The 27,339-nt window shown below is 42.7% G+C and overlaps 1 protein-coding gene across 1 annotated transcript; it reads left to right on the forward strand.

The window, feature by feature from the left end:
- Positions 1–10,087: 10,087 nt before the first annotated feature.
- KLHDC2 (kelch domain containing 2) lies at positions 10,088–26,623 on the forward strand. Its single transcript, XM_025391165.1, has 13 exons — positions 10,088–11,096; positions 14,037–14,116; positions 17,272–17,389; positions 20,878–20,993; positions 21,217–21,298; positions 21,460–21,543; positions 23,077–23,157; positions 23,230–23,288; positions 23,691–23,800; positions 24,172–24,244; positions 25,852–25,939; positions 26,027–26,079; positions 26,313–26,623. Exons 1-13 carry the CDS (start codon positions 10,944–10,946, stop codon positions 26,434–26,436), a joined length of 1,221 nt encoding a protein of 406 aa, XP_025246950.1. The 5' UTR covers positions 10,088–10,943; the 3' UTR covers positions 26,437–26,623.
- The last annotated feature ends 716 nt before the right edge of the window (positions 26,624–27,339 follow it).

Here is a 27,339-nt window from a genome sequence, read left to right on the forward strand (position 1 = left end):
AAGTACTCCCTTTAGCATTTCTTGTAGGACAGGTCTGGTACTGATGAAATCCCTTAGCTCTGGAAAAGTCTTTATTTCTCCTTCATGTTTGATGGATATTTTCACTGGACATACTATTCTAGGGCAAAAGGGTTTTTTTTTCCTTCAGAATTTAATTTTTTTCTTTTTTTATTATACTTTAAGTTCTGGGGTACATGTGTAGAACGTGCAGGATTGTTACATAGGTATACACATGCCATGGTGGTTTGCTGCACCCATCAACCCATCATCTATGTAAGGTATTTCTAATGCTATCCTCCCCCAGCCCCCAACTCCCAACAGGCCCTGGTATGTGATGTTCCCCTCGCTGTGTCCATGTGTTCTCATTGTTCAACTCCCACTTATGAGTGAGAACATGGTGGTGTTTGGTTTTCTGTCCTTGTGTTAGTTTGCTGAGAATGATGGTTTCCAGTTTCATCCATGTCCCTGCAAAGGACGTGAACTCATCCTTTTTTTATGGCTGCATAGTATTCCATGGTGTATATGTGCCACATTTTCTTTATTCAGTCTATCATTGATGGGTATTTGGGTTGGTTCCAAGTCTTTGCTATTGTGAATAGTGCCACAATAAACATACATGTGCATGTGTCTTTATAGTAGAATGATTTATAATCCTTTGGGTATATACCCAGTAATGGAATTGCTGGGTCAAATGGTATTTCTAGTTCTAGATCCTTGAGGAATTGCCACACTTGTCTTCCACAATGGTTGAACTAATTTACACTCCCACCAACAGTGTAAAAGTGTCCCTATTCCTCCACATCCTCTCCAGCATCTGTTGTTTCCTGACTTTTTAATGATCGCCATTCTAACTGGTGTGAGATGGTATCTCACTGTGGTTTTGATTTGCATTTCTCTAATGACCAGTGATGATGAGCTTTTTTTCATATGTTTGTTGGCCACATAAATGTCTTCTTTTGAAAAATGTCTGTTCATATTCTTGGCCCGCTTTTTGATGGGGTGGTTTGTTTTCTTCTTGTAAATTTGTTTAAGTTCTTTGTAGATTCTGGATATTAGCCCTTTGTCAGATGGATAGATTGCAAAAATTTTCTCCCATTCTACAGGTTGCCTGTTCACTGTGATGATAGTTTGCTTTGCTGTGCAGAAGCTCTTTAGTTTAATTAGATCCCATTTGTCAATTTTGGTTTTTGTTGCCATTGCTTTTGGTGTTTTAGTCATGAAGTCTTTGCCCATGCCTATGTCCTGAATTGCCTCGGTTTTCTTCTAGGGTTTTTATAGTTTTAGGTCTTACATTTAAGTCTTTAATCCACCTTTAGTTAGTTTTTGTATAATAAGTAAGGAAGGGGTCCAGTTTCAGTTTTCTCCATATGGCTAGCCAGTTTTCCCAACACCATTTATTAAATAGGGCATCCTTTCCCCATTGCTTGTTTTTGTCAGGTTTGTCAAAGATCAGATGGTTGTAGATGTGTGGTGTTATTTCTGAGGCCTATATTCTGTTCCATTGGTCTATATCTCTGTTTTGGTACCAGTACCATGCTGTTTTGGTTACTGTAGACTTATAGTATATTTTAAAGTCAGGTAGCATGATGCTTCCAGCTTTGTTCTTTTTGCTTAGGATTGTCTTGGCTATATGGGCTCTTTTTTGGTTCCATATGAAATTTAAAGTAGTTTTTTCTAATTCTGTGAAGAAAGTCAATAATAGCTTGATGGGGATAGCATTGAACCTGTAAATTACTTTGGGCAGTATGGCCATTTTCACAATATTAATTCTTCCTATCCATGAGCATGGAATGTTTTTCTGTTTATTTGTGTCCTCAATTATTTCCTTGAGCAGTGGTTTGTAGTTCTCCTTGAAGAGGTCCTTCACATCCCTTGTAAGCTGTATTCCTAGGTATTTTACTCTCTTTGTAGCAATTGTGAATGGGAATTCACTCATAATTTGGCCCCCTGTTTGTCTGTTACTGATGTCTAGGAATGCTTGTGATTTTTGCACATTGATTTTGTATCCTGAGACTTTGCTGAAGTTGCTTATCGACTTAAGGAGGTTTTGGACTGAGACGATGGGGTTTTCTTTCTTTTCTTTTCTTTTTTTTTTCTTTTTTTTTTTTTTTGAGACAGAGTTTTTGCTCTTGTTGCCCAGGCTGGAGTGCAATGGCGCAATCTCAGCCAACTGCAACCTCCGCCTCCTGGGTTCAAGCTATTCTCCTGCTTCAGCCTCCCAAGTAGCTGGGATTACAGGCATGTGCCTCCATGTCCAGCTAATTTTGTATTTTTAGTAGAGACGGGGTATCTCCATGTTGGTCAGGCTGGTCTTGAACTCCCGACCTCAGGTGATCCACCTGCCTCGGCCTCCCGAAGTGCTGGGATTACAGGTGTGAGCCACCGCACCTGGCTGACGGTGGGGTTTTCTAAATATACAGTCATGTCATCTGCAAACAGAGACAATTTGACTTCCTCTTTTCCTATTTGAATGCCCTTTATTTCCTTCTCTTGCCTGATTGCCCTGGCCAGAACTTCCAATACTGTGTTCAATAGAAGTGGTGAGAGAGGGCATCCTTGTCTTGTGCCAGTTTTCAAAGGGAATATTTCCAGTTTTTGTCCATTCCGTATGATATTGGCTGTGGGTTTGTCATAAATAGCTCTTATTATTTTGAGATACGTTCCATCAATACCTAATTTATTGAGAGTTTTTACCTTGAAGGGGTGTTGAATTTTATCAAAAGACTTTTCTGCATCTGAGATAATCATGTGGTTTTTGTCATTGGTTCTGTTTATATGCTGGATTACGTTTATTGATTTGCATATGTTGAACCAGTCTTGCATCCCAGGGATGAAGCCAACTTAGTCATGGTGGATAAGCTTTTAGATGTGCTGCTGGATTCGGTTTGTCAGTATTTTATTGAGGATTTTTGCATCGATATTCATCAGGGATATTGGCCTGAAATTTTCTTTTTTTGTTGTTGTTGTGTCTCTGCCAGTTTTTGCTATCAGGGTGATGCTGGCCTCCTAAAATGAGTTAGGGAGGATTCCCTCTTTTTGTATTGTTTGGAATAGTTTCAGAAGGAATGGTACCAGCTCCTCTTTGTACCTCTAGTAGAATTCAGCTGTGAATCCATCTCGTGCTGGACTTTTTTTGGTTGGTAGGCTGTTAATTACAGCCTCAATTTTAGAACTTGCTGTTGGTCTATTCAGGGATTTGACTTCTTCCTGGTTTAGTCTTGGGAGGGTGTATGTGTCCAGAAATTTATCCATTTCTTCTAGGTTTTCTAGTTTATTTGCCTAGAGGTGTTTATAGTATTCTCTGATGGTAGTTTGTATTTCTGTGGGATCAGTGGTGATATCCCCTTTATCATTTTTTATTGCATCTATTTGATTCTTCTCTCTTTTCTTCTTTATTCATCTGGCTAGCAGTCTATCTGTTTTGTTGATCTTTTCAAAAAACCAACTCCTGGATTTATTGATTTTTTGTGTGTTTTTGTGTCTCTGTCTCCTTCAGTTCTGCTCTGATCTTAGTTATTTCTTCTCTTCTGCTAGGTTCTGAATTTGTTTGCCCTTGCTTCTCTAGTTCTTTTAATTGTGACGTTAGAGTGTCAATTTTACATCTTTCCTCCTTTCTTTTGTGGGCATTTAGTGCTATAAATTTCCCTTTACACACTGCTTTAAATGTGTCCCAGATATTTTGGTATGTTGTGTCTTTGTTCTCATTAGTTTCAAAGAACATCTTTATTTCTCCCTTCATTTCATTATTTACCCAGTAGTTATTCAGGAGCAAGTTGTTCAGTTTCCATGTAGTTGTGCGGTTTTGAGTGAGGTTTTTTGTTTGTTTGTTTGTTTTTTATTTGTTTTTGAGACAAAGTCTTGCTCTGTCACCTCAGCTGGAGTGCAGGGGCACGATCTCAGCTCACTACAACCTCCACCTCCCGGGTTCAAGTGATTCTCCTGCCTCAGCCTCCCAAGTAACTGAGATTACAGGTGCCCGCCACCACGCCCAGCTAATTTTGTACTTTTAGTAGAGACAGGGTTTCACCATGTTGGCCAGGATGGTCTCAAACTCCTAACCTCATGATCCACCCGTCTCGGCCTCTCAACGTGCTGGGATTACAGGCATGAGCCACTGCACCCAGCCTTGAGTGAGTTTCTTAATCCTGAGTTCTAATTTGATTGCAATGTGGTCTGAAAGACCGTTATGATTTCCATTCTTTTGCATTTGCTGAGGAGTGTTTTACTTTCAGTTATGTGGTCAATTTTAGAATAAGTGTGATGTGGTGCTGAGAAGAATGTATATTCTGTTGATTGGGGGTGGAGAGTTCTGTGGGTGTCTGTTAGGTTTGCTTGGTCCAGAACTGAGTTCAGGTCCTGAATATTCTTGTTAATTTTCTGTCTCATTGATCTGTCTGATATTGACAATGTGGTGTTAATGTTTCCCACTATTATTGTGTGGGAGTCTAAGTGTCTTTGTAGGTCTCTAAGAACTTGCTTTATGATCTGGTTCCTCCTGTATTGGGTGCATATATATTTAGGATAGTTGGCTCTTCTTGTTGAATTAATCCCTTTACCATTATATAATGCCCTTCTTTGTCTCTTTCAATCTTTGTTGGTTTAAAGTCTGTTTTATCAGAAACTAGGATTGCAACCCCTGCTTTTTTTGCTTTCCATTTGCTTGGTAATATTCCGCCATCCCTTTATTTTGAGCCTATGTGCGTCTTTGCACATGAGATGGGTCTCCTGAATACAGCACACTGATGGGTCTTGACTCTATTCAATTTGCCAGTCTGTGTCTTTTCATTGGGGCATTTATCCCGTTTACATTTAAGGTTAATATTGTCATGTGTGAATTTGATCCTATCATTATGATGCTAGCTGGTTATTTTGCCCGTTAGTTGATACAGTTTCTTCATAGCATCAATGGCCTTTACAATTTGGTATGTTTTTGCAGTGGCTGGTACCAGTTTTTCCTTTCCATATTTAGTGCTTCCTTTAGGAGCTCTTGTAAGGCAGGCCTGGTGGTGACAAAATCTCTCAGCATTTGCTTGTCTGTAAAGGATTTTATTTCTCCGTTGCTTATTAAGCTTAGTTTTGCTGGATATGAAATTCTGGGTTGAAAATTCTTTTCTTTAAGAATGTCAAATTTTGGCCCCCACTCTCTTCTGGCTTGTAGGGTTTCTGCAGAGAGATCTGCTGTTAGTCTGATGGGCTTCACTTTGTCGGTAACCCGACCTTTCTCTCTGGCTGCTCTTAACATTTTTTCCTTCATTTAAACTTTGGTGAATCTGACAATTATGTGTCTTGGAGTTGCTCTTCTCGAGGAGTATCTTTGTGGCGTTCCCTACATTTCCTGAATTTTAATGTTGGCCTGCCTTGCTAGGTTGGGGAAGTTCTCCTGGATAATAGCCTGAAGAGTGTTTTCCAACTGATTCCATTCTCCCTGTCACTTTCAGGTACATCAATCAAACATAGATTTGGTCTTTTTACATAGTCCCATATTTCTTGGAGGCTTTGTTCGTTCCTTTTCATTATTTTTTCTCTAATCTTGTCTTGATGCTTTATTTCATTAAGTTGATCTTCAGTCTCTGATATCCTTTCTTCTGCTTGATTGATTTTGCTAGTGATACTTGTATATGCTTCATGAAGTTCTTGTGCTGTGTTTTTCAGCTCCATCAGGTTGTTTATGTTCTTCTCTAAACTGGTTATTCTAGTTAGCAATTCCTCTAACCCTTTTTCAAGGTTCTTAGCTTCCTTGCATTGGGTTAGAACATGCTCCTTTAGCTGGGAGGAGTTTGTTATTACCCACCTTCTGAAGCCTACTTGTGTCAACTTGTCAAACTCATTCTCCATCCAGCTTTGTTCCCTTTCTGGCGAGGAGTTATGATCCTCTGGAGGAGAAGAGGCATTCTGGTTTTTGGAATTTTCAGCCTTTTTGCGCTGTTTCTCCCCATCTTCATGGATTTATCTACCTTTGGTCTTTGATGTTGGGGACCTTCGGATGGGGTCTCTGAGTGGACACCCTTTTTGTTGATATTGATGCTACTCCTTTCTGTTTGTTAGTTTTCCTTCTGACAGTCATGCCCCTCTGCTTCAGGTCTACTGAAGTCTACTGGAGGTCCACTCCAGATGCTGTTTGCCTGGGTGTCACCAGCAGAGGCTACAGAACAGTAAAGATTGCTGCCTGTAGGAACAGGGAACTTCGTCCCAGACGGGCACCCGCCATATGCCAGCCAGAGCTCTCCTGTATGAGGTGTCTCCCAGTCAGGAGACACGGGGGTCAGGAACTCACTTGAGGAGGCAGTCTGTTCCCGAGCAGAGCTCAAATGCTGTGCTGGGAGATCCGCTGCTCTCTTCAGAGCCATCAGGCAAGGACCTTTAAGTCTGCTGAAGCTGTGTCCACAGCCGCCCTTTCCCCCAGGTGCTCTGTCTCAGGGAGAGGGTTTTTTTGTTTGTTTTTTGAGGCGGAGTCTCACTCTGTCACCCAGGCTGGAGTGCAGTGGCACTATCTCGGCTCACTGCAACCTCCATGTCCCGGGTTCAAGCAATTCTTTGGCCTCAGCCTCCCAAATAGCTGGGATTACAGGCGCCCACCACCACGCCCGGGTAATTTTTGTATTTTTTTAGTAGTGATGGGGTTTCACCATGTCAATCAGCTGGTCTCGAACTCCTGACCTCAAGTGATCCACCCACCTCGGCCTCCCAAAGTCCTGGGATTATAGGCATGAGACAGTGTGCCAGGCCGACTTAAGTGAAGAAAATCTGGCCTCACACAGATACATAGTTAGAAAAGAGAGTTCCTTAAGGAGCCCCTGAAAAGATCTCCAGGTACCCACAGGGCTTGGAACTATACTTTGATACAATGAGAAACTCTGCTTATAATAAAACTAATTAATGTGTTTCAGAGACTCTTTTTGTTGTTACTGTTCTAAGTAGGATAAAAGTATGGTTTGAAACATAAATAGTAAATCAAAGTGGATATTATAGTATTTTATTAAATGACATTTATATATGAAATATAGGCTGGGCGCGGTGGCTCACACCTGTAATCCCAGGATGTTGGGAGGCCAAGGTGGGTGGATCACGAAGTCAGGAGATTGAGACCCATCCTGGCCAACATGTTGAAACCCCATCTCTCCTAAAAATACAAAAATTAGCCAGGCAAGGTGGCGTTAGCCTGTAGTCTCAGCTACTCGGGAGGCTGAGGCAGGAGACTCACTTAAACCTGGTGGGGGCAGAAGTTGCAGTGAGCCAAGATCGTGCCACTGCACTCCAGCCTGGGTGACAGAGCGAGACTCCACCTAAAATAAATTAATAAATAAATACACACACACACATATTCAACATATCTTTGACTCTAGGTAAAGATGTATTGATTTATGCATCCAGAAATGTTTATGGTACTATATTTAGTCCCTTAGAAGCTGTGGCCCCTATGGTTCTAAGGATAGAATGTAGTGGGTAGAAACTTAGGGGATGTTAGTGATTATTATTATATTTAAAATGCCACAGGAGTGAAGCAATGATCTGATTCAAAGAGGGACTCTTTTATAAGGATTTTGAATGTATGATATTAGAAAATATTCCTCAGTCTAATCCTGATAATGGTAATCTCTTCCATTACCATGGTAACCTACTCATACCTGTGACAAATATTTTCTGAGTGCCTCTGTTGGGGAAACAGAATTAAAAACAAAATATTTTCCCAACCCAGAAAGCCTTTCCACAAAGGTAGTTGAGAAAGCGCTTTCATTTGTTGAATAAGCATTAAACCAGAATGTGATGTCCATCACAGGCAATCTGCTAAGAGATTGCAAGGACAAAGAAATCTCACCTTTTCATATAGCCAAGCAGATACAAAGCATTACATACGCGGTCTCAAGAAAAACAATAACTAGTCTTCCAGTAAGAGGACTTAACAGTACCACTTGTCACACACAGTTCATCCTAGATTCACCTGATAAGGTGACTGTGTTAGCTGATTAGCTGTATTCAGAGGAAAAGCAAACTTCTCATATCTTTGACAGAAGGTGGTTTTGCAACATGTGCAAGAGGCCACTGAAGTTAAGCTCATACTTCAAGCTTAGAATTTAACAGGGGAAACTAACAATAGACAAGTAATTAATTACATGATGGTTTTAATAAGTGGTATGGAGAAGTACCAAGGATGCTAACAGCATCTAATAGGGAACCTAAAAGTAGACTGGGGCATCCAGAAAGGTTTCCCCAAGGAAGTTTCAACTGAATTGAGAGGTGAAGAATATGTTATGGCCGAGTGCAGTGGCCCTGTAATTTCAGCACTTTGGGAGGCCGAGGTAGGAGGATCACTTGAGGTCAGGAGTTCGAGACCAGCCGGGCCAACATGGCGAAACCCCATCTCTACTAAAAATACAAAAATTAGCCGGGAGTGGTGGCAGACACCTGTAATCCCAGCTACTCGGGAGGCTGAGGCATGAGAATCATTCGAACCCGGGAGGCAGAGGTTGTAGTGAGCCGAAATTGTGCCACTGCACTCCAGCCTGGGCAACAGAGTGAGACTCCGTCTTTTAAAAAAAAAAAAAAGACTTCTAAGAAGAGGGAACAGCAAGTGTGAAGGCCCTGAGCCAAAAGAGCTAGGTGTACTCGAAGAACTGATAGAAGGTGATAGAAGGGTAGGCCAGGTGCAGTGGCTCACGCCTATAATCCCCGCACTTTGGGAGGCCCAAGTGGGCAGATCACCTGAGGTCAGGAGTTCGAGACCATCCTGGCCAACATGGTGAAACCCTGTCTCTACTAAAAAATACAAAAATCAGCTGGGTGTGGTGGCAGGCGCCTTAGTCCCAGCTACTTGGGAGGCAGAGGCGGGAGAATCATTCGGACCTGGGAGGCGGAGGTTGCAGTGAGTGAGATCGAGCCATTGCACTCAAGCCTGGGGGACAAGAGCGAGACTGCTCTCAAATACAAAAACAAACAAAAAGGTGATAGAAGGGTAATGTAGCTGTAGCTGGAAGGAGGACCCAGCCAGGAATTGAAGCTGGAAAGGCAAGCTGGGGCTGGACCATGCTGAGTCTTCTTGCACAGCACTGTGATATGAATTATTATTATTATTATTGAGACGGAGTTTCATTCTTGTTGCCCAGTCTGGAGTACAACAGTGCCCTCTCGGTTCACTGTAACCTCCACCTCCGGGCTTCAAGAGTTTCTCCTGCCTCAGCCTCCCAAGTAACTGGGATTACAGGCACCGGCCACCCCGCCTGCGTAATTTTTTTGTATTTTTAGTAGAGAAGGGGTTTCGCTATGTTGGCCAGACTGGTCTCGAACTCCTGACCTCAGGTGATCCTCCTGTCTCAGCCTCCCAAAGTGTTGGGATTACAGGCGTGAGCCACCGCGCCCAGCCGAGATTTGAAATTTGGATTCTACTAAGGACGATGGGAGCCAGCACAAGGTTTTCAAGTGACTTGATCAGATTCCCAAGGTTGGTTCACAAGGTACTTCGATAATCGCAAAGTCTAGTGAGCATAATTGCACTGGGAGAAGGCACTGCTGCAAGAATCCTGTGAGCCAGACAGATGAGGGCACCAACCAGGGTGGGTGGCAGATAAGGTCTTAACAGCCTCAAGGTGATTTGCTTCCTTGTTGAAGGCTTTAATTAATCCTCTTAAGTAACTTTCAAGTTCTTGAGTTCAAGTAAACACACTGGTCCACTAGGGGAGGAGTGTCAGGCTATAAACATTTTAATAATTTTAAAAAAAAAGGCTTTAATTGCTCAAAGTATTCATTTTCTATGGAGTGCTCCCAACCAGAAGATGAGGGAAATGGAGATAATGAAGCACGCCCCTCCTACCAAACACCATAAATTCTAGAGGCACTGTGAGATCAGGAATTTAAGGTGTATTTTTGTCCCACCCTGTTTTACAGGTGAGGTATCAAGTACGGTAACTCGTAATTTTCTTTTGGCCCGATCGAAAGGTGTCATATAAAACAAAAGAAAGCTGTGTGTGCGTGAAAAGGATCCGCCTTCCTCTCTGAAGAAAAGGGTGATTACGGCTTCGGAAACGCTTTTCAACCCAACACTGCTGCCCGGCTGGCGGCAACGGCGGCGGCGGCGGCAACGACAGATTCCTGCAGAGGCGGCGCCCGGCAGGGGCGGCAGGAGCTCGGGAGAGGCCGCCGGGGATCGGGCGGGGCCCCGCGTGAGAGCTAAGCGCCTGCCCTCGCGCCCGCAGGACAGCAGGGCCTGCATCGACTCTAAGGCGAGACCAGAAACTTGCTAGTGGAGCAATTCTGGTGCCCCTGCCAGGGCTGTGAACCCTCTGAGATCATCCCTCAATCAAACGAATAGAAATTCTCGGGAAGAAAAAAAAAATTTGTAGGAATCCGGCTAAAATTCAGCAGCTTTCAGGGACCGATTCAGGGCATTATCCCTGTGGTTCCCTCGGCGAAAGGAGACTCGAAGCGCGACTGGAAGTCGCCGGGCCCCACAGAGCTGCGGTGCCCAGGCCGTAGGCTGTGGCCCGGGCGGAGGCGGCGGCGGCGGCGGCGGGAGGACTCGGCGCTGGGGGCGCTGAGCGGCAGCCTCGCTTCCGGAGCTCGGCGGGCGGCGTCAGCGGAACGGGCGGCTTCCGGTCGGGGCGTAAACAAGGCCGTGGGCTGCAGGAGGCGGGGCGGACGGGCTGCAAGAGGGAGCTGGCCAGACCCGGATCTCTTCCCCGCCGTGCTCCGGGTCCTGGGCCCGCGCCGCCGCCGCCTGGCTCCGCTCGCGGCCCCGCTGTCTGCAGGCGTGCCCCGGCGGCGGCGGAGAGCCGTCCTCGGCCGAGGAGGCTGGTAAACGCGAGCGCAGGCGGCAAAGAGGCCTTAACGCCGTCCCTTTTGCCGCCGCCTTCTTTTTGCCGCGCGCCACTGTGCATTTCTCTCCTTTTCCTTTGTTTCTTTGGCCCCTCGCGGGTGTGGGCATTCCTGGTGAGCAAAAGTGCAGCCTCAAGATGGCTGATGGCAACGAGGATATGCGGGCGGACGACTTGCCGGGGCCAGCCTTCGAGAGCTATGAGTCCATGGAGCTCGCCTGCCCCGCCGAGCGCAGCGGCCACGTAGCCGTCAGCGACGGGCGCCACATGTTCGTCTGGGGCGGCTACAAGGTCAGTGAGTGGCCGGGCCGCGGCAGACGTCGCTCGGCTGTGACTTGGGTCTGGGTTCGCGGCCAGGCGGGGAGGCGAGAGCGGCCCGCCAAGGGCGCTCCCCGCCTCCGTCGCGCGCCCCACCTCAGACTCTGCCCGTTGGTTGGTTTTTCTTGCGCGCGGGAATCTTCTCTCGAGTCCCCCAACCCGTCTCGAACCTCCAGGGCTGCTGGCACGTCAACCTGGTGCTCACAAAGCCAACTCACTCCCACCCCCGTTGTTGCCATTGGAGCGTTATTCCGGGGAAGGCCCTGTTAATGTTGCTTGGGCGGTGCATTCGGAAGGGTTGGGGTGTGTAAGGTGACGGTGTGTGATATCACTCAGACGCGTTATCAGGACGGCCTACGAGGACTTTACCCTCTGGAGCTAGGAACCGCTGCCCACTTAACGGGGAGTCCGAGGTGTAGGAAAACTGGAATTCCAAAAGGTTACAGGAATCACCTTATTCAGCCTTCTCGCCTGTGCAAATGGCCATCATACTATTGTTTGAACCTCTCAGGACTATTTTCCTTCTGGCTTCAGCTGGATGAAGTTTTTCAGCAGACACCCGTATTAAAGATAATGGAAAAGCTCCACCAGTAACCAAAAAATCCACAGCATCAAATGAACACAGAGTGCAGCTCTTTGACTCTCCGATCCCCTGGTTATAAACAACGTGATTAGTTAGCAGTTTAAAGCCAGTTGCCCTTCTTTACCCTGCTACCTCGGAAATCTAGAATTTTATTTGCTGGGATGGCTCTGATCCAGTCCTACCACAAAATTCCTCTTTGGTCTTGAAAATGTTCTCCGCCCTCCCTATGCCCATGCCTTGTGATTGCTTTTAGCTTATGGTACAGTTGATTTGATCATAGTTGACCATTTTTGAGACAGCTTTCAAAGATAGCTGTCCTGATACTTTAATTTGGTTTAACTGCAGAAGTAATTTTTTGCCAATCCTAATTAATCTGCAGTGTTTTTCCCAGTCTCCGGTGAATATGGTTAGAAAATAGGGGGGCTGGGCGCGGTGGCTCACGCCTCTAATCCTAGCACTTTGGGAGGCCAAGGTAGGTGGATCACCTGAAGTCAGGAGCTGGAGACCAGTCTGGCCAACATGATGAAACTCCGTCTCTACTAAAAATACAAAAAAAATTAGCCGGGCGTGGTGACGGGCGCCCTAATCCTGGCTACTTGGGAGGCGGAGGTTGCAGTGAGCTGAGACGGCGCCATTGCACTCCAGCCTGGGCAACAAGAAGGAAACTGTCTCAAAAATACTTTAGAAAGGGGTAGGGAATTGCAAGGAGGGGGGCAAGCATGTAGTCACCCTTATAAAAATGTAAATTAATTCCCCTGGAGAAACCTGTCAATTACACTTCTGTCTAAGCTACCTAATTCATAATTGTATTTTTAAAATGACAGCATGAAAGAATGAGACTTTGGGAGTGGGGCAGGGGAGGATTCTCAATGTGGAGTATTTCTTGTGGTGGATTTAAAAAGGCCTGGATGATTGGGACTGATTCAGGGAGAAGCACACAATCACTGAATTGGATGGTTCTGAAACAGACTGCCCTCCCCATTTATGGCTGGTGGCTGGAACTCTGAGGGTAGGCACAGAAGCCCTTGGAGACTGTTTCAAAGGCAATAAACCTTGGCTTCCTACATAGTAGGCAGTTTTCCTCCCCAGGACAGGCTGGTCACCTCTGGGTCAGCCCACTTCCAGCCTTTCCCTTCATCACCAGTGGGGTGGAAAAAGAAGTGTTTACATGGTCAACTGTTCTGTTTCTGTATGTTTAATATTCAAGCTTGCTGGACTTTGACACCCATGTTTGGCTAGCCGCAGTCGTGTACTGTATCAACATTGTTCGGAAAGTGGCTAGGGAGGGTCAAAGGCAGGGAATGTCAAGCAGTTGTTAAAGTTCAGGGAAAGGATAGAATCCTGGCGCCACCATTACTTCATAAATAACCTTGGGCAAATTACTTAAACTCTAAACTCATTTTCTCATAAAATCAGCTATTTTTTAGGGTTGTTGTAAGGATTACATAAAGCAATCCATGGATAGCTTTCAGCTGCAGCATATGGTAGGCTCAGTCTGTGTTAGGAATTAATACCTGAAGGGAAATGGAGCAGAACAAAGAACTTAAAATTCTGCATGAGGATTTAATATTTTGCATATTTGCAGTTCTGCCCTCTCTGTTGCTGCTTAGAGAATGAATAGGTGAAAGGAAGGCGTGCCTAGAAAACCACGCATCGTGTTAGTGTGGATCAGTGTGGATCAGGCACTTTCAGTAACAGCCTGCTGACGATGGCACAGGTAGTCTCCCGAAGTCTTGCAGCTGAAATTTGGTGCATGGTTCTGTTCAGGATAAAGCTGCCTTAGAGAGTTCCCAGAGATCTCTTGGCTGGGCACAATGGCTCACAGCCTGTAATCCCAGCACTTTGGGAGGCTGAGGTGGGTGGATTGCTAGAGGTCGGGAGTTTGAGACCAGCCTGGCCAACATGGTGAAACCCTGTCTCTACTAAAAATACAAAAATTAGCCAGGTGTGATGGCAAGCTATCTGTAGTCCCAGCTACTCAGGAGCTGAGGCATGAGAATTGCTTGAACCCAGGTGGTGGACGTTGCAGTGAGCCAGCAGAGATCGCGCCACTGCACTCCATCCTGAGCGATAGAGACTTGGATTAAAAAAAAAAAAAAGTTCCCAGAGATCTCTTCTTGCCCTATTGTAACTGCTGTATAAAAATTGTGAATTAAGAGCTATCTATATTGAGCTTTACCTTGAGTGTGTGTCATGGGTTGGGGGGAGGATTGTGTACTATAATACCTATTTAACTTTTCATCAAATTAGTATGTCAAGATCGATTTAAAAAATACAGTAGTGCCTCTTTAAAATCAGTTTTTATATTTATAATTTTTTTTTATTTTTAGAGTAATCAAGTCAGAGGATTATATGACTTTTATCTGCCTAGAGAAGAACTATGGATCTACAACATGGAGACTGGAAGATGGTAAATGTGGATATTATAAGGGGGACTAAAAAATTCAGATAAGGGCTGGGCATGGTGGCTGGCTCACGCCTATAATCCCAGCACTTTGGGAGGCCAACGCGGGCATATCACTTGAGGTCAGGAGTTCAACACCAGCCTGGGCAACATGGTGAAACCCCATCTCTACTAAAAATACAAAAATTAGCCAGGTGTGGTGACGTGCACATGTAATTGTAGCTACTTGGGAGGCTGAGGTGGGAGAATTGCTTGAACCCGGGAGGCAGAGGTGGCAGTGAGCCAAGATTGCACCACTGCACTCCAGCCTGGGTAACAGAACAAAACTGTCTCCAAAAACAAACAAAAAAATCAGATGTGGCTGCAAAGAAAAAAATGTAAAACCCATTTTAAGCTATTTATATATTCTAAAAACACTGTTCTGCTACTTTAGCTTAGCTGCTAAGCTTAATTTAGCACCTGTTCTGTAGTTACTAGATACTTCTGATAACTTAGAATAAATTTCTATCCCAAGTATCATAGTAATATTTAAAACAGATGTAGAGGCTTCAGATCTAGAATGGAAAGATAATGTTCCATTTTTTTCAAGATACTAATTCTATCTTGAATAAGGAAAGGATTTTAAATGGTTGTTAGATTTTAGATTGTATAGAATTTTATCTCCTAAAAATAAAGGTGGTATTCTATTTTAATGAGCTCTCAAAATTTGCATGCAAATCTTTTTTTTTTTTTGAGACAGAATCTAGTTCTGTCGCCCAGGTTGGAGTGCAGTGGCCGGATCTCAGCTCACTGCAAGCTCCGCCTCCCGGGTTTACGCCATTCTCCTGCCTCAGCCTCCCAAGTAGCTGGGACTACAGGCGCCCGCCACCTCGCCCAGCTAGTTTTTTGTATTTTTTAGTAGAGACGGGGTTTTACCGTGTTAGCCAGGATGGTCTCGATCTCCTGACCTCGTGATCCACCCCTCTCAGCCTCCCAAAGTGCTGGGATTACAGGCGTGAGCCACTGCGCTCGGCGCAAATCTTTTTAAAAATAGTGTTGTTCTGTTTAAAAACCAAAATGACCTCCAGTTTGCCCTTTTTGAAAACTGGAGATAATCTGAAATGATCTTTTGCCAGTTTCATAGTAGTAGTAGTCAAGAGCATGTCCCTGGTAGAATTTAGGTGTTTCTCAAAATGCTGGGTTAGCCATGGTTGGGGATTTACAAAGTAGTTTTCCCCATGGTGTGCTTTGTGAGAACTTTGTGCTTTAAATATTTTACTTACTGGTAGATCTCAAAATTACCATAGTAGTCCCACTTAAGAGGCGGGATGCTGTGGCTCATGCCTGTAATCCCAGCACTTTGGGAGGCTGAGGCAGGCAGATCACCTTAGGTCAGGAGTTCAAGACCAGCCTGGCCAACATGGTGAAACCCCGTCTCTACAAAAATTAGCCAGGCATGATGGCAGGTGCCTGTAATCCCAGCTACTAGGGAGGCTGAGGCAGGAGAATCACTTGAACCCGGGAGGCAGAGGCTGCAGTGAGCCAAGATCACGCCATTGTACTCCAGCCTGGCTGATACAGTGAGACTCCATCTCAAAAAACAAAAAAGTTTAAGATTTACAAACTAGGCCGGGCACGGTGGCTCATGCCTGTAATCCCAGCACTTTGGGAGGCTGAGGCAGGTGGATCACGAGGTCAGGAGATCAAGACCATCCTGGCGAACACTGAAACCCCGTCTCAACTAAAAATACGAAAAAATTAGCTGGGCGTGGTGGTGGGCGCCTGTAGTCCCAGCTACTCGGGAGGCTGAGGCAGGAGAATGGCATGAACCCAGGGGGTGGAACTTGCAGTGAGTGGAGATAGTGCCACTGCACTCCAGCCTGGGTGACAAAAAGACTCCATCTCAAAAAAAAAAAAAAAAGTTACAAACTAAAAATAAGTCATGAGTATTTCTGTATATAACAAATTGGTGTTAATATGAAGCTGTTTCTTAATCCTTTTCTAGAGAATTGGGAATTTATAATTCTCTTAAAAGCGGAATGCTACATATTTTAAAAAATAATTTTTAAGGCCAAGTGTGGTGGCTCACACCTGTAATCCTAGCACTTTGGGAGGCTGAGGTGGGAGGATCACTTGAGCCCAGGAGTTCAAGACCAGCATGAGCAACACAGTGAGACCCTGTTTCTATTTAAAATTAATAACTTTTTTTTTTTTTTTTGAGAGGGAGTCTCGCTCTGTCTGTCGCCCAGGCTGTAGTGCAGTGGCGCAATCTCGGCTCACTGCAAGCTCCGCCTCCTGGGTTCACACCATTCTCCTGCCTCAGCTTCCCTAGTAGCTGGGACTACAGGCATGTGCCACAACGCCCGGCTAATTTTTTGTATTTTTAGTAGAGATGGGGTTTCACCATGTTAACCAGAATAGTCTCGGTTTCTTGACCTTGTGATCCACCTGCCTCGGCCTCCCAAAGTGCTGCGATAACAGGCGTGAGCCACTGTGCCCAGCCAAAAATAGTAACTTTTTAAAAAGTGAGCCTTCTAAAACTTTAAGTTTAGCAAAGATAAATATTATTATATCTGACAGTTTTAGCAGAAGACCTTGAGTATACTGTTAGAATTTTAAATATTAGATTCCTTAGGTTGATTCAGATCAATTTTTAGATTCAGAATGAGTTAATACATACAAAGCACTCAGGAATGCCTGGCACATGGCACTACCTGTTTGTAGTGTTACATAAAGGACTGAATCTGATGCATATGAACAGCTAAAAGGTGACTGAAGAAAAAACACTGAATTAATCTATCAGGACTGGGAATGTTGAGGTTTTCCTTCTGGGCTCCTGGCCCACTCAAAAACAAAACAACTTATGGCCATGTAAATAAATAGCAAACAATTTAGTCTGAGAAACATAAAATGGTATGCTCCTAGAATAGTAAAATATGACTTAGGCTTTCAGAATCTCTCATTATGCCTGTACAATGGGGCCAGCTGGCACTGTCTGTGGAATAGGTAAAGAGGGAAAAACACATTCCTTGAACTAAGTTTAGACCTAGAAGAGACCCTAGAGGCACTGTCTACTCTGCCTTCTCGTTTTATTCCTTTATTGTGAGGATATAAGTAGAAGAAAAATAGACTTCTGCATTTTTTCCCTTTAACTTACATACATTTAATTTATTCCCCCTTAGGAAAAAAATCAACACTGAAGGTGATGTTCCTCCTTCTATGTCAGGAAGCTGTGCTGTGTGTGTAGACAGGGTGCTGTACTTGTTTGGAGGACACCATTCAAGAGGCAATACCAATAAGGTTAGTGTTTCCAAGGATTATGGCTGGAGGCATTTTTATTCTTACTATCTTTCAAACAACTGCAAATTTCTAAGGTTAGCCCAAGACTTATTTGTGTCCCAGTTAAAAATGATTTGTACTTGATTATGATATGAATGTGCATTTTAGTATTTTGTTTGTCAATCTATATTTACCTAGGCATTATGTAAAATCAACTTTTGCTGGTAACTTGTGTGCAGTAACTTCCTGAGTGGTTTTTCTTTGTGCTTTTTGCAGCTACTTGTTCTCTTAGAACCCTTAAATGTTAGATGAACATTAGTAATAAAATTGCAGACAAAATAAAGACAAGATGTAATGGAGGGAAGGGTAAAAATGAGCAGGCCAACCAGTCAGAAAGCCATAAGGATAAATTAAAACTGACAAAACTACATGTTAACATTCCTATAAAGTGGTGCCAAAGATACTGCTGTTCAGACTTTGTCGTATTTTGTTCCAAGTAGGAAAAAGACATCACTTCTTCTCTTTCAGACCAATAAGAGACAGATTAAGTCAATCAGAAATGATACATATGCCATGTATTAGTGCTTATTGAGTTGCCAAATAAATGAATCGATAGGAGTCTACTAAGTTGGCAACTTAGTAAGCACTTTATATGCTGAGCACTTGACTGGACACTGGAGACAGAAGAATGATACAGTTCTCACCTCTTGGAACTCATTCTAGAAGGGACACACATAGTAAGTAAATCACTGCAGTAGCATCTGCTAGAGAGATACACAGCACCTGGCATATAGAAAATAACTCAGTAAGTATTGTTGAATCTGAAAAAGTCTTTGACATTGTGTTTGGTGGGATGAGGGAACAGAACAGGAAAAATCTTGACCGAATAGGTGATGCTTGAACTGAATAATAAAACTGGAAGGAGTAGCCAAGATAAAGAGATATAAGCAAATGCCTTTTTTGGGGGTGGGGCGGGGTGGGGACAGAGTCTTGCTCTGTCGCCCAGGCTGGAATGCAGTGGCACAATCTTGGCTCACTGCAACCTCCGCCTCCCAGGTTCAAGTGATTCTCGTACCTCAGCCTCCTGAGTAGCTGGGATTACCGGCATGCATCACCATGCCCAGCTAATTTTTTTGTATTGTTAGTAGAGACAGGGTTTCACCATGCTAGCTAGGCTGGTATTGAACTCCTGACCTCAGGTGATCCACCTGCTTCAGCCTCACAAAGTGCTGGGATTACAGACGTGAGCCACCGTGCCTGGCAGCAAATATCTTAATTATGGAAATTCCAAGTGGATGGAACATGTGGCTGAGATGGTTTCAAACTATGTTCCTAGAAACTTTAGGGATTTCAGATGCCTTGGGACACCTGTGGGAGGAGCATATGGTGTTAGGTAGGCTCCAAGCTGCCCCTTCCTCCTCCGTTTTAACATGTGTAGCTCCACTTTTGTTTGTATACATTGGGCTTTTGCTTTGTATTTTGCTTGAAGAAAGAGTTCTATGCCTGAAAGATTGTGAGGCACATCTATAGGCTATCATTGAGCCATATATTTTTCAGAGCCAAGGGGGAGAACAATAACTGACACAACTTAAAAGCTTGGGACAAGCTGTGGTTTTATGGACAAGGAGACAAGCTCTGGTTTTATGGAGGTAGTTACAGAAACAATGGTAGTACGTCGAGTGGCTAGGGCTGTGTGTTTTAAGTTTGACTCAGTGGAAGCTTGAGTGTCTCAGAGAAGAAATACATATATTGTGGTCAGATGTATTCAGCTGCCTGGATGTGAACCCTTTAAAGGAAAGATCCTTAATTAAAGTTAATTAAATTAATTTAAGCTAATTAATTTAAGTATTGATCCTTAATCTCTTTAATCTTAAAGATTAACTTAATTAACTCTTTAATCTTAAAGAGGCACCGAGTACATATTTGTTAAATTGAATTTAAAGGTAAAATTACTAAACCTAATTTTTTTTGGGTAATACCATTCTGATACCCATAAATTAAATAACTACAATTCAGAGTCCCTATATCAGGGCCAGGTGTGGTGGCTTATGCTTACAATCCAGCACTTTGGGAGGCCCAAGTGGGCACATCACTTGAGGCCAGGAGTTTGAGACCAGCCTGGCCAACATGACAAAAACCTGTCTCTACTAAAAATACAAAAATTAGCTGGGCATGTTGGTGCATGCCTGTAATGCCAGCTACAAGAGGCAGAAATTGCAGTGAGCCGAGATCATGCCACTGCATTCCAGCCTGGGTGACAGAGCGAGATTCTGTCCCCACCAAAAAAAATAATAATAAAATAAATATGGCTATCAGCACAGTTTTGCAATTGCAAAAATATGGAACCAGCCCAATGCCCACCAATCAACAAGTGGATAAAGAAAATGTAGTGCATACATATACCAGGGAATACTACTCTGCCATAAAAAGGAACAAAATAATGGCATTTGCAGCAACCTAGATGGAAATGGAGACCGTTATTCTAAGTGAAGTAACTCAGAAATGGAAAACCAAACACCGTATGTTCTCAGTCGTAAGTGGGAGCTAAGCTATGAGGATGCAAAGGCATAAGAATGATACAATGGACTTTGGAGACTCAGAGGGAAAGGGTGATAGGTGGATGAGGGATAAAAGACTACACATTGGGTACAGTGTACACTGCTTGGGTGATGAGTGCACCAAAATTGCAGAAATCACCACGAAAGACCTTATCCATGTAACCAAACACCACCTGTTCCCCAAAAACCTATTGAGATAAAAAATAAAAAAAATAAAAATGGGAAAAGAAAATATATGGCTGTCTTAGCCAGGTATGGTGGTCCATGCCTGTGGTCCATCTACTTGGGAAGCTAAGGTGGGAAGATAACTAAGCCCAGGAGTTGAGATTATAGTAATCTATGATTGTGCCACTGCACTGCAGCCTGGGCAAGAGAGACCCTGTCTCTTTTTTTTTTTTTTTTTGAGACGGAGTCTAGCTCTGTCGCCCAGGCTGGAGTGCAGTGGCCGGATCTCAGCTCACTGCAAGCTCCGCCTCCCAGGTTCACGCCATTCTCCTGCCTCAGCCTCCCGAGTAGCTGGGACTACAGGCGCCCGCCACCTCGCCTGGCTAGTCTTTTGTATTTTTTAGTACAGACAGGGTTTCACCGTGTTAGCCAGGATGGTCTCGATCTCCTGACCTCGTGATCCGCCCATCTCGGCCTCCCAAAGTGCTGGGATTACAGGCTTGAGCCACCGCGCCCGGCCGAGACCCTGTCTCTTAAAAAAAAAATAAAGTGCGGCTATGAAAAAACAATTAGTCGAGCTAACTGTGTGCTTAGTGACTTAGGAGATTGGTATTCAGTCACAGAGTCCTAATCTGGACTCTGAGCAGTCTGGCAGCCAGTCTGCAGTCACAATTCCAGTAGCACTGAATTAGATGGTACTCTTATCATAAATCATAGTAAAATTAAATGCTAAACTTGAATTTCTTTCATATAACCAATTCTAACGGAAACCATTGCTTCTGACAGTTCTACATGCTGGATTCAAGGTCTACAGACAGAGTGTTACAGTGGGAAAGAATTGATTGCCAAGGAATTCCTCCATCATCAAAGGACAAACTTGGAGTCTGGGTATATAGAAACAAGTGAGTTGGTGGCATTACAGGTTTGGGTTTTTATGTGTAAAGTGCTTTACCATTCAAGTATCCTTAACCAGTGACCATTTGCACAGAACATACCTCATAGGGCCCATATGAAGATTAACTGAGTAAATACATGAAAGCATTTAACACAGCACTTAAGATAAAGTGCTTGTATCCTATCCTACGGGTATTTGAATTTTTAGTGTCTTGGTTTTTCATCAAACAGGTTAATATTTTTTGGAGGGTATGGATATTTGCCTGAAGATAAAGTATTGGGAACTTTTGAATTTGATGAAACATCTTTTTGGGTAAGTGAAGTTCTGTATTTGCATATGGCCTCCTTAGTATACTGAAATAATACATTTTATGTTTGCTAATAAGTTTTGTGCACTTTTCTTTGGTAATCAGGCAGGCCATCTAATTTTATAAATATCATTTGTAAAATAACTCAGATTCTTATTTTCTGTAGAATTCAAGTCATCCAAGAGGATGGAATGATCATGTACATATTTTAGATACTGAAACATTTACCTGGAGCCAGCCTATAACTACTGTGAGTTACTAAAGAATAAAACGGGGAGGGTTGGGGTGCGGAGAGAGGTATACCAGAGTTGGAAGATACTGTAAAAGTGACAGTTCATTCTTGTTTTCTGGGGATAAGATCCATAACTTTAATGATTTCCAAGGAATCTAGAACACAGAAGTTTAATGAATGTATGAAATGACTAACCCAGCATCTATTATTTAATACTTTTTTTTTGAGACAGTTTTACACTGTTGCCTGGGCTGGAGTGCAGTGGCGGGATCTCCGCTCACTGCAACGTCTGCCTCCCGGGTTCAAGCAATTCTCCTGCCTCAGCTTCCTGAGTACCTGAGATTACAGGCACCCGCCACCAGGCCCAGCTAATTTTTTTTTTTTTTTTTTTGTGAGACGGAGTCCTGCTCTGTCGCCCAGGCTGGAATGCAGTGGCGCGATCTCTGCTCACTGCAAGCTCCACCGCCTTCCGGGTTAATGCCATTCTCCTGCCTCAGCCTCCCGAGTAGCCGGGACTACAAGCGCCTGCTACCACGCCCGGCTAATTTTTTTGTGTTTTCAGTAGAGACGGGGTTTCACCGTGTTTGCCAGGATGGTCTCGAACTCCTGACCTCGTGATCCGTCCGCCTCGGCCTCCCAAAGTGCTGGGATTACAGGCGTGAACCACCATGCCCAGCCTATCTAATACATTTTACATGATAGAAGTGTTTGATTTTTTTTCAGATTTTGGGATATTTGTATTATATACTTAACAGCTATCTTTAATCCAAAGATCCAAAATGCTCCAATGAGCATTTCCTTTCAGTATCATGTTGGCACTCAAATTTTCAGATTTTGGAGCATTTCAGATTTTGGATTTTCTGATTACAGATACTCAACCTGTAATTAAATAACTCTGCACTAGATAGGAACTTGTATTACTTAAATATTAGATTTCTTTTCCCTCTGACACAGATATTATATAATATGCCAGCCTTTATTTTAAAAGAGAAAAAATAAAGCAGCCTGTTATGTTAGCCAGCCCATTCAGTAGCACATCTCAAAAATAGAAAATTAAAATGCCAAGTTTTGGTAGTCAGCTTGTAGTACTGCTATTGTCTGTAAGTCTACACTCCAACTTTTAAAAGCTCAAGTGCCTTACATATTCTTTTTTTTTTTTTTTTTTTGAGACGGAGTCTCGCTTTGTTGCCCAGGCTGGAGTGCAGTGGCACCATCTTGGCTCACTGCAAGCTCCGCCTCCTGGGTTCACGCTATTCTCCTGCCTCAGCCTCCGAGTAGCTGGGACTATAGGCACGCACCACCACGCCCGGCTAATTTTTTGTATTTTTAGCAGAGACGGGGTTTCACCGTGTTAGCCAGGATGGTCTCGATCTCCTGACCTCGTGATCTGCCCGTCTCGGCCTCCCAAAGTGCTGGGATTACAGGCTTGAGCCACCGCGCCCGGCCAATGCCTTACATATTCTTATCCCATATCCAGAGTAGACTCTGGTATTTTCCCTCTGTTTATAAAAAGTTCACTTATGTACTGACTTGCTTATGTGACTCTAATAGGGTAAAACACCTTCACCTCGTGCTGCCCATGCCTGTGCAACTGTCGGAAATAGAGGCTTTGTGTTTGGAGGCAGATATCGAGTAAGTATTTAAACAACTTCAATGACTTGCTTTTGAATTCTTCAAAATGATAACTTAATTATCCTTTTCTAGGATGCTAGAATGAATGATCTTCACTATCTTAATCTGGATACATGGGAGTGGAATGAATTGTAGGTATCGCTTTAGATAAGTTTTTCCAAAATTCAGATTGTTTTTACCCTATATTCCCTACTATTGATATATAATGTCCTTGCTTAACTTTTCTGTAACTACGAAATTAAATAAACATAATTACTAGGTCCTTAAGGAATGAATTTTAGTTTTCTGTTTCCAGTTCCCGTAACTGTGTGCCTAGTACATAGCATGTGCTGTTTGTTGAAAATAAAAGGTCTGAAGTCGATTCTATCTTCAAAGAAAATATTTCAGTATAAAGCATGTAGTTTATACCAAGAAGCCTTTTTAAATTTAAGGTCTCTTTTTCCATAACATGTACATACAAATTTTAAAAGAAAACTTAAAAATACAGTAGCTGCTTCTAAATGCAGATATTGTAACTTAGCTGTTATTTTCAGAATTCCACAAGGCATATGCCCAGTTGGCCGATCTTGGCACTCACTAACACCAGTTTCTTCAGATCATCTTTTTCTCTTTGGAGGATTTACCACTGATAAACAGCCACTAAGTAAGTCCTTGAAAAATATGATAACGAAATCATCATATATCATCTATATATAATAGCTGAAAATGAGTCTATTAGAGACTTACGAGAGGGCTTATAGGGTTGGTTAGAAGGTGTGAAATTAACTTTGATCCTGTAACATAGCTATAATTGTACTATATGGCATACTTCTGCTCAATAAAGAACCTGGAGCACTTAAGAGCCCTGCTGAAGGGCTATAACATGCAAAGGGCTTAAAGAAAAGAAAATATACGCTCTGTAGCTACTCATGATCTGATTTATTACCTTTCTTGCCAAAACTGTGCCCTTTAAATGTCAATGTCATATTGGTAGACTAATATACTTCATAGCTCTTTTTTCTTTGCTTTAATCAGGTGATGCCTGGACTTACTGCATCAGTAAAAATGAATGGATACAATTTAATCATCCATATACTGAAAAACCAAGGTATTTAAAGGCAATTCTTATACTGAATATGCACAAGATGTAAGAATTGAGGTTTTGGCTGCATTATATCCAGCATTCTTATTTATAAAAATCTTAGCATTCACTAAGGTTTGAAATACTTCTTAATGAAAAGAAAACCAATGTTATCCTAGTATTAAATGCTCTCCTTTCCATCATCTGTGTATGAAGAATAGGGGTGGAATTTTATTTTTGCTGCTTCCTTCCATTATAAAATTGACACATAGTTAAAATATACAATCAAGCTTTTCACTTCAATGAGTTGAACTGCATCTAAGTTTATTAAAAATGAGGGTCAGCCAGGTGTGGTGGCTCACACGGGTAATCCCAGCACTTGGGGAGGCCGAGGCAGGCAGATCACCTGAAGTCAGGAGTTCCAGCCTGGCCAACATGGTGAAACCCCATCTCTACTAAAAATACAAAATTAGCTGGGCGTGGTGGCACATGCCTGTAATCCCAACTACTTGAGAGGCTGAGGCAGGAGAATCACCTGAACCAGGGAGGTAGAGGTTGCAGTGGGCTGAGATCGTGCCATTGCACTCCAGCTTGGGCAACAAGAGCAAAACTCTGTCTTCAAAAAAATAAAAAGGGTAGAGGTGCTGGAATGGGTAAAATTTTTAAACCTTAATCACATGGGAGGCCAGGTGCAGTGGGATTGCAGGATTACAGCTGTAATCCCAGCACTTTTGGAGGCTGAGGCAGGCAGATTGCTTGAACCCAGGGGTTCAAGACCAGCTTGGGCAACATGGCAAAACCCCATCTCTATAAAAAATAGAAAAATTTAGCTAGGTGTGGTAGCATATGCCTATAGTCCCAGCTATTCAGGAGGTAGAGGATGCAGTGAGCTGAGATTGCACCACTGCACTCCAGCCTGGGTGACAGAGAAAGACTGTCTCAAAAAAAAAACCGCTACATGGGGAAAAAACAAGAACTGTCCATTCGATTTACAGTAGCACTGTATAACAAAGATGAAGAAATCAAATCATCCAAAAAGAAGAGCTTATTAAACACCGATAATTTTCTCTTGTTAATCTCAAAACAAAATGCTAAAAGAAATGATACAGTCAGAATTAGTGTTCAAAGCCTGCATTTTTTCCCCGAGCCTCTAAACCAAGTATAGTCATGCCAGTAAGACTTCATTTGCACAAATGATCTCTCCATAACACTACCAGGCTTTCTGAGACTTTATAGTTTACTCAAGCAGGGCTTTCACCATCCCTCAGATGTTCTGTGTAAGGCCAGCTGGCCCTACCTATGGAAGAAGGCATATACCACTCAGCTCCCATACGACTTTTATTGCTAACAAAGACCTAGAGAACAGATCGTTCAGTTCAAACTCCTCATTGCATAAATGAGAACTGACCAGAGAGATAAAATAATATCCAGATAAAATAGATATTGATTGATCTGCTTTTGCTACTTTCCCTTAAGATTTTACTTCTAAAACAAACAAACAAAAAAAAGATTTTACTTCTCGCTATGATGTTTTGGCCTGAACTACCTTAAGATCTCTAGTCTTTATTTCATAGCTCAAATGACCAGCTGGCGTTCTGGGTGACTTCAAACTCAAGTTTTTGTTTTAAATGCAGGTTATGGCACACAGCTTGTGCCAGTGATGAAGGAGAAGTAATTGTTTTTGGTGGATGTGCCAACAACCTGCTTGTCCATCACAGAGCTGTAAGTATACTACCTTCATATTATTACTGAAACTTACTTGCAAAAAAAAAAGCATTTGCTTTTAAATGTGTTCTTCCTATGTTTCAGGCACACAGTAATGAAATACTAATATTTTCAGTTCAACCAAAATCTCTTGTACGGTAAGTTAACTTTGTACTTGGCACTTAGATTATTTAAAATTGTTTCCTAAGACTTAGCACTCTCAAAAAACCAGGTTTATGGATTATTTAAGAGCAATAATAAAACTTCATTGCTATAACCAGTTCCTATGAAAATCTTAGAAGAAAGAGGGATGTTTTATGTAGTTTTTCAAGTGAATGTACTTCTAAACAGTAAAGTGAAATTTCTTTTCTCTTTGCTTGTCCACTTTCAGGCTAAGCTTAGAAGCAGTCATTTGCTTTAAAGAAATGTTAGCCAACTCATGGAACTGCCTTCCAAAACACTTACTTCACAGTGTTCATCAGAGGTTTGGTAGTAACAACACTTCTGGATCTTAACGCTTCATAAATAATGCCTATGATCACCTTGCATGGACAGCAATCCTGTAAACATCACAGAGTGGCATCATTTGTATAATTATATGCATTGTTGTAGTTTGCAGCTTTTGGTTTTAATGTGCATGTGAATGGCCTAGAGAACCTATTTTTGTGTCTATAAAGTTTACAATAAATGTATTTAACACCAGTAGCTGTCCTCTATTAAAGTAAAAGAAAAGTAATGGTTGGCTTTTTACCCTGGAGAATGGTTGTTACATTTCCTTTTCGGTAACTTCAGGATATATATCTGTAGAAACATTATACTAAATAGTCTTACCATCATCAAAATGCTGAAGTCATTTTTTAAAAAATTATAGTTTTTTTTTAATGACAAGAGTAGTCTATAATTATGTAACCTAGTGTTGTAAATACAACATAATAAAGGTTTTTTTTTTTTTTTTAAACATTAATATTCACATCATGATGAGGCTGGGAAAACAAAGTGTGGAGGGACCAACAACTATGTAGTACTTTGACCTTAACGCTCCAGCGCAGCGGCTGGAGCAGGTGGTCATGCTGAATACAGGCAGGTGTTAACCTTAATGCACCAGTGCAGGGGCTGGAGCAGGTGGTCATGCTGAATACAGGCAGGTGTTGTCCAGTCAATTACAAAGTTTTTTTTTTAATTAATTAAAAAGTTTTATAGCTCATGAAGGAATGGAAATAATGATGATTTCATTTACCATTCTGTTAAGAGACAGGAAAAGTGGGTCAGAGTCTTTAGTGGGAAGCCTTAAAATGCACTTCTGGTATTATAGGTTAAGATGCTCTGTAACGTGCTATATTGGTAATTAATTAGTAAAGGTGGAAATTAAAATGGTACAGAACTGAATGAGACTACAAGGAAAAAAATAAGATCAAACC

The sequence above is a fragment of the Theropithecus gelada genome, chromosome 7b, assembly GCF_003255815.1.
Source record: "Theropithecus gelada isolate Dixy chromosome 7b, Tgel_1.0, whole genome shotgun sequence".
Taxonomy (NCBI): domain Eukaryota; kingdom Metazoa; phylum Chordata; class Mammalia; order Primates; family Cercopithecidae; genus Theropithecus; species Theropithecus gelada.

Coding starts and splice junctions, on each gene's coding strand:
- KLHDC2 (XM_025391165.1), top strand. CDS start 10,944: ATGGCTGATGGCAACGAGGATATGCGGGCGGACGACTTGCCGGGGCCA. Junction 23,158..23,229: donor TGTTTGGAGGCAGATATCGA/GTAAGTATTTAA, acceptor ATCCTTTTCTAG/GATGCTAGAATGAATGATCT. Junction 24,245..25,851: donor CCATATACTGAAAAACCAAG/GTATTTAAAGGC, acceptor TTTTAAATGCAG/GTTATGGCACACAGCTTGTG.